At 35.0% G+C, this 7,991-nt stretch overlaps 2 protein-coding genes across 2 annotated transcripts; both read left to right on the top strand.

The window, feature by feature from the left end:
• Window positions 1-2,107: 2,107 nt before the first annotated feature.
• Window positions 2,108-3,280, top strand: LOC107794667 (uncharacterized). The gene has a single exon (XM_016617181.2). The coding sequence runs from the start codon at window positions 2,108-2,110 to the stop codon at window positions 3,107-3,109; it is 1,002 nt and encodes a 333-aa protein (XP_016472667.1). The 3' UTR covers window positions 3,110-3,280.
• Window positions 3,281-6,855: 3,575 nt separating this feature from the next.
• LOC107794668 (uncharacterized) lies at window positions 6,856-7,991 on the top strand. The gene has a single exon (XM_016617182.2). The coding sequence runs from the start codon at window positions 6,883-6,885 to the stop codon at window positions 7,813-7,815; it is 933 nt and encodes a 310-aa protein (XP_016472668.1). The 5' UTR covers window positions 6,856-6,882; the 3' UTR covers window positions 7,816-7,991.

The raw sequence follows: 7,991 nt of genomic DNA, 5'->3' as shown, positions 1-7,991 counted from the left end.
TAAGGCCCCAAGATTGAGCTTGGGCCTCAAATACTTCTTCCTACAACCTAGCAATTCTGTAGGCTTGTAGAAGTATTCTAGGTGACTAAATTCTCATAGCCTTGCTCAATTCTGGCTTAAGTCCACCTAATAAACAACTAATTACATTTTCATTAGACAGATTAACCCCTGTCAATAATCTATCAAATTTAGCTTGATAGTCCTTAACATTGCCAGTCTGCTGCAAATTCTTTAAGGCTTCCATATGATCTTCAAACACTTCACCAAACCTTTCATTCAAGGCTAACACATACTCAGTCCATGTAGGTTCTAAAACTGAAGCCCTAGATTTCACATGTGACCTATGCCAAGCAATAGCTTTGCCATCAAAATGAATAGAAGCCACTTTAACCCTCTGATCAAAAGCTACTTCATCCATAGAAAAAAATTGGTCGACTTTGTACAACCAAGTCTTCAAATCATGGCCAAAAAATTGAGAAAATTCTAGCTTAGAGTATCGAGTAAAAAAATTACCATTAGAAGTCGCACATTGATGAACTTCTTTGATTCTTCTTTCTTGTTGACTCTCCGTTGAACCAGCTCAACCAATAGCAGATTCTGCCCTAACTGGCTCCTTCTTCTTCCCTTTTTGATTCATAGCTCCCATGGTTTCCTTCAATTCTAGTAGTTCCTTATCAGTTTGTACATTTTGCTCATTTAGAATCATCATTCCATCCATCAACTTCTGCAATTGATCTTGAATAGCTGTTAATTTGTCCTCCATTTCTTCAACAGGTTTCTCTGTATTTTTGCTGCGAGTCATGATCGAAGATGCCAAGGACAGAAAGCTCTGATACCAATTGGTACAATACAACAGAATCTAACGAGAATAGTCAATCTAGGAGATCGAAGCTCGACGAAGGTGAAAACTATATCAGGAATTATCGAGAAAATAGCTCAATGAGAGAAGAAATTAGAAAAGATAGAATTGTATTATCATCAAAAGTGATTCCTCAATTACATGTATATCAACTATATATGCTCAGTTGAAGATTCTAGAAGTAGTTATTAACTAACAACTTGTAACTAACTCTAAATGACTGTAACTAACATAACTAACTATTGCCACGTCAGCCGCCAACTCAACTTCACTGTTACTGTATTTCAGTGCTTAATTCGAGTTCTTCTCCTTAATTGCTTGATTTCTTCTTAACTTGTATCAATTTATGATCAATATAGATGGCTTTTGAGAAATTAAGGGTTAGTTAAGGATTTTTTCAATTTACATAGCTAATTACACTCGATTGAGCAAAATCAATTTGACGAGCCTTATGTGTTGGGGGTTGGAAGCACAGTTTTTACGAGACAAGAGTCCCCCACATCTGGATCAAACCGTTTTACAAGTTCCCCGTCCTATCCCAGGTTGTACTGATTCTCATACCAATAATTGAGGGGTCATTAGGTTATCAGGATAAAGATATTAATCCCGTATAAAATTTGGGGGTTAGAGTTATCTCATATTTGATTGTGGGTATTAACTAATACCGGTATAAGTTTTATATCAAAATGATGGTATTCGTTATCCCATTATCAGAGGCAGGATAGTTTTCCTGACAGTTTTTGAACTTCATATTCATTAATATACCATAATTATTTGTATAAATCAACTTAATTATTCGCTAATGGGATGCAAGTCGTGGCATCCTCATTGTTTTCTCCATTTCTAATATTTATTTCTAAATTATTTTTTCGACCACCAGATAAAAGCTAACCACTAAGTACTGGCCTATTATGTATTTGGACTTTGCTATGTGGCTAACCATGAAACAATTACATAAATGTTACTCCTAATTAATAAGGATGTCTCACTGCAATATAAAAAGCAGAGTTCCCTACTCAACTACGGAAGACAAGTCCTGGAGAAAATGCTCTACCACTAATTGTAGAAAAGACGAAGCCCATATTTTGACTTAGCTATAATCTTAGTGGGTGCCAATAACACATTCCTAAACTGATAATATTATGTTGCTATATAAAAACCAGAGCTCCCTACTCAATATGCAATTCTAAGTTTAAGTTCTTTTCAATTTTCATTCTTTCTCTAAGTATTGTTAGCTGCATAAGCAAAATGACAAGCTTATGGAAGCTGGGACAATGGCTTTTACTTGTAACTGCTTTGGCAATTTGCTTTGTAGCCAGCACTGTTGTTGCTGATTACTCTTATGGGCATGCTTCTCCCTCACCTTCTTACACCTCTAAGAAGTATTACAAATCTCCATCTCCATCCAAGTATCATGTACCTATTCCTTACTATAAGTCACCTATTCCTGCAAAGCACTACTACAAGTCGCCAACTCCCGCAAAATACTATAAATCTCCAGCTCTCGTAAAATATTACAAGGCGCCAGTTCCCGCAAAATACTACAAGGTGCCAGCTCATGTAAAGAACTACAAATCGCCAGCTCCCGTAAAATACTACAAGTCACCAACTCCCGCAAAATACTACAAATCACCAACTCCTTCAAAGAACTACTACAAGTCACCAGTTCCTTCAAAGAACTACTACAAGTCGCCAGCTCCATCAAAATACTATTACAAGTCGCCATCTCCGGCAAAGTACTACAAATCGCCATCGCCTGCAAAGTACTACAAGTCACCAACCCCAACAACTTATTACAAATCGCCTACGCCCACCAACTACAAGTCTCCACCACCACCAACTTATTATGAGAAATCACCTTCGTATTACAAATCACCTCCACCTCCTCCGAAATACTATGAGCAATCACCTTATTACAAGTCACCCCCACCCCCACCAAAATACTATGAGCAATCACCATCTTCTTACAAATCTCCACCTCCACCGTACTATAAAGAATCTACACCTTCCTATAAATCTCCTCCACCTCCACCAAAATACTACGAACAATCACCTATAATTTACAACTTGCCGTCTCTACCAAAAACCTATGAAAAATCACCATCTTATTACTCATCTCCGCCACCCACAAACTATTACAAGCAAACTCCCACCTATGCCTCTCCTCCACCACCTGAGAAGTACGAGCAATCCGCTATCTATGCTTCACCTCCACCCCCATCGGCATCTCCTCCTCCAACCTACTACTAATTTTAACTATTCAATCATTTTCGCCATTTCCACGACTTTTCATTCCTTTTTGTCCTCTTTTTTGAAGCAGCTCCATTTCCTCATCCAAAATTTGTATATGCTTCCCGGAATGATCGGGTTTTCTTATTATGTGTTCAATGTTCTTTTGTTTTAATAATTTGTATTATTTATTATTTGGTTTAAGTAAGATCCTCGAGATCTCCATCATTTATTCTCATTATATCGAGATTCTATGCATTCTACTTTTCTTAATTCTGTCGTCTCCTTTGTCTAATACTGCGTGCTTTAATAGACTGAAGTCATTCATTAGTCCATAAGTACACCTCCTGAACATCTATTCAAACTTAGTTGAAAAGATTTAAGTCATACTATATTATAAGTGGGAAGCCCATGAAGTTGATTTACGAAAATACCCATAAAATTTTGATTGACTATTTTGGCCTTTTTCAAAAAAGAATTCTATTAAATGAATAAGTACAATTAAGAATGCAAGGTAATTAATAATTTTTACATTTTCTACTATTTATTGAGTGTTAATTTTTGCCCTTCTAACTTTCACCACTAAAACCATCCGTTTACTACTCATAATTAAATGTTGTAAAGTCTGTTCCACTACTCTAAATGTATTTCCTTTTCTTCACCTTCGTCGCTCCACACTATGTACCCATGAAGCCTTTTGCTAAACCAAATCCTTATCACAGCAAAATACCAGAATGGTAACATGCCTTATCATTTGAATTTTAAATTACATTATATACGTATTCTTATTATTATTGATTAATTTCTTATGAGAGAGCCATTAGTTCTGTGTGTTGATATGAAGGACAGTCAAATGACTATGATCAAGCATGCTCATTGTTAGTTGGACTCATGATATTGCTAAAAAATCATGAGGCGTGAAGCATGAAGCTATCACCAGATGGTCAATTTTATGGGGCGTTTAATATCTGTTTTATACTTTACTTTTTTTCATTTAATTTTTAGTGCATTTCGTATCAGCCTTTTATTTTAGTTTTCTTTTTTCTTCCTTCCCACTGACAATTTTGTTTTTGTTTTTTGCTATTGTTATTGCTGTATTTCATGCTTTTGTTATTTGGTAAAAATGTTTCCTCTTGCAGTCACTTCATCTGCTGCAATTTTGTCTCTTGAGTTCAAGGGATGAGGTATAAATTATAGATTCAAAATGCATCTTGAGTTGTCCTTTTGACAATTTCTTTTGCATGGGAGCATGACCATTACTAAAATAAAATCATATTTCTCTTTTTATTTTGGTAAGTAACGGTATATCTCTTCTTTTTTTAAAGTTATTTACTGCTTCTTTCTATTTATCATTATTTATTCTTGAAGGAATTCTACAAAGATATTCCCTCATTTTTTCTTGATACTAAAATTAGGGGAAGAGTTATTTTTTTTTCAATGTAATTTACTTCTAGGTAGATATGGCCCTTGCGGGAAGAAATAAAACCGTAATGTTATTGTTTGATAATGTTTCTTGTAGATGCATATTGGAAGAAATTTAAAGTTATTATTTGTGCCAATATATATATTATGGTTTACCAATATTTGTTATACTTTGATATAAGAGTGTTCTTCTCCAGCTTTCTATACTTCTTATAAAAAAAAAAGAATCATCACAAAATATATACCATCTTGAAATATTTGTACTAATGGATTTATACCATCATGAAATATTTGTACTAATTAGCATGGGATACACGTGCAAGGAACTATTCAGAAACTAGTAAAAATTGAAAAACACAAAAATGGCAAAAGTAAGGTCTAACGTAGTGTATTGAAGGATGGGCGCCCAAGGCGAAGTGTAAGCTCCAGACATGGTGTGCAAGCCCCATAAACCTTGAATTTAACTAATTTATAAATCTACAAATAGTAGAAAAGTTAAAAAAATTGCTAAAAACACGTTAATCTTTTAAAACTCTAATTAAATAAATATAATTGTGAAAACATTAGCATAAATATGGAACATCAACAATCCAACATCAAAAGGAAAAAAAAAAAAACAATCTTGGAAACATAATGTGATATGTACCTCACGTGAAGTAAATGAATCAAGAAACATTTTCTTACTAATTTTGAAGTTCTCTCTCGCGATAATAAGTGGATGTCTGGGTAAGTTTAACAGAACATGTACTGTGTTTGCTTTCTTCCACCAGTATAGGTATAGGGTAACTTTACCCACTAAAGCTTTAATAGAAAAGAAGAGATCATATGATGTTTTAAAGACTAAGCTTGCAATGTTCTCACTTATGATTTATGGTCAATATAGACAGCTTAGTTAAGGAATTTCTGGATTTACATAACTAATTACACTCGATTGCACAAAATCAATTGGACGAGCCTCATGCGATGGGCTTGGATGCATTTTAATGGTACATGTGGGCGCTTGAAGCGCAAATTTTACGAGACAAGACTCTCCCACATCTGGCTCAAACCATTTTACAAGTGCAGAGTCCAATCCCAGGTTGTACGTTATTCTCATACCGATACATTTAGGGGTCGTTTTTATCAGGATAAAGATATTAATCCATGTATAAAATTTGGGATTAGAGTTATCTCATATTTGATTGTGGATATAAGCTAATACCGAAATAGAGTTCATACCAAAATGCAGGGGCGTACGTATGATTTTTCGCAAATGGTGTCGATATTTATAGAAGAGCACATAATAAATAATATTAATTATCATATTACTCAACAAGATATAACCTTAATCCATTGTTTTTATAGAGTCTTAAGTTAGAAGAGGTTGTGAGTTCAATTCTACCTCACTACAATTTTTAACAATAGAAACTCTCTCAAATATTTGGAAAAAATATGATCTAGTTGTGGTTTGAACCTCTGACCTCTTAGAAAAAAAATCAAGAACTTAACCAACATGCCAAGAAATAACATATGTAAATTTCGACTCCGCTCCTGCCAAAATGGTGGTATTAGCTCTCCCTTATCAGAGTCGGGATAGATAATCTATGGAATATCCCAGAATTATAGTCTCATGGAATATTCTATAACTGAATCAAATGACCCCTTAAGGTATACTCTGGTGTGTGTATTTGCTGGTTTTCCTGACAGTTTTTGCACTGCATATTCAATAGCATACCGTAATTATTTGTAAAAGTCAACTTAATTATTCGTTAATGGGATACAAGTCGTGGCATCCTTATTGTTTTCTCCATTTTTAATATTTATCTCTAAATTATTTTTCCAGTCACCAGAAAAAAGCTAACCACTAAGTACTGGTCTATTATTTATTGGAAAAATGATATTGTATAGCCGCTCTCAAAATAATAGCCGAAAAATGTATAGTTTTTTGTGTATATCTAAATTCGGTATGTTATAAACAAAAGTTATACAAATTTTATATACTTTTTCGGCTAACAAATATAAATAATTTTTGACGGGCTAAAAGTGAAAAGACCCTTATTTATTTGGCCTTTGCTATATCATCTTTGTGGCTAACCAAGAACAATTACATAAATGTTACTCCTAATTAATAATGATATCTCACTGCAATATAGAAACCAGAATTTTCTACTCGACTATGCAAGACAAGTCTGGGAGAAAATGCCTACCACTAATTATAGAAAAGATCAAGCCCATATTCTGACTTAGCTATAATCTTAGTGGGTGCCAATAACACATTCCTAAACTGATAATATTATGTTGCTATATAAAAACCAGAGCTCCCTACTCAATATGCAAGTCAAGTTTAAGTTCTTTTCATTCTTTCTCTAAGTATTGTTGGCTGCATAAACAAAATGACAAGCTTAGGGAAATTGGGGCAATGGCCTTTACTTGTAACTGCTTTGGCAATTTGCTTTATAGCTAGCACTGTTGTTGCTGATTACTCTTATGGGTATGCTTCTCCCTCACCTTCTTACACCTCTAAGAAGTATTACAAATTACCATCTCTACCCAAGTACCCAGTACCTACTCCTTACTATAAGTCGCCTGCTGTTGCAAAGAACTACTATAAGTCACCAGTTCCCGCAAAATATTACAAGTCGCCAGCTCCCGTAAAATATTACAAGTCGCCAGCTCCCGCAAAATACTACAAATCGCCAGCTCCCACAAAATACTACAAGTCGCCAGCTCCAACAAAATTCTACAAATCACCAGTTCCTTCAAAGAACTACTACAAGTCGCCATCACCTGCAAAGTACTACAAGTCACCATCTCCAATAAAATATTACAAATCGCCTGCTCCCTCTAAATACTATAAGTCACCAGAACCAACAAAATATTACAAGTCCCCAATTTATAAGTCTCCACCACCACCAACTTATTATGAAAAATCACCTTCGTATTACAAGTCACCTCCACCTCCTCCAAAATACTATGAGCAATCACCTTATTATAAGTCACCTCCACCCCCACCAAAATACTATGAGCAATCACCATCTTCTTATAAATCTCCACCTCCACCATACTATAAAGAATCTACGCCTTCCTATAAATCTCCTCCACCTCCACCAACATACTACGAGCCATCACCTATAAGTTACAACTTGCCGTCTCTACCAAAAACCTATGAAAAATCACCATCTTATTACCCACCTCCACCATCCGAAAATTATTACAAGCAAACTCCTACTTATGCCTCACCTCCACCGCCTGAGAAGTACGAGCAATCCGCTATCTATGCTTCACCTCCACCCCCATCAGCATCTCCTCCGCCAACCTACTACTAATTTTGACTATTCAATCATTTTCGCCATTTCCATGACTTTTTATTCCTTTTTGTCCTCTTTTTTTTAGCGACTCCATTTCCTCGGCAAAAATTGGATGTATGCTTCCCGAAATGATCGGGTTTGCTTATTATGTGTTCAATGTTCTTTTGTTTTAATATTTTATATTATTTATTGTT

This window comes from Nicotiana tabacum, chromosome 18, assembly GCF_000715075.1.
Source record: "Nicotiana tabacum cultivar K326 chromosome 18, ASM71507v2, whole genome shotgun sequence".
Lineage (NCBI taxonomy): Eukaryota > Viridiplantae > Streptophyta > Magnoliopsida > Solanales > Solanaceae > Nicotiana > Nicotiana tabacum.
This window is presented reverse-complemented; position numbering and strand designations above follow the sequence as displayed.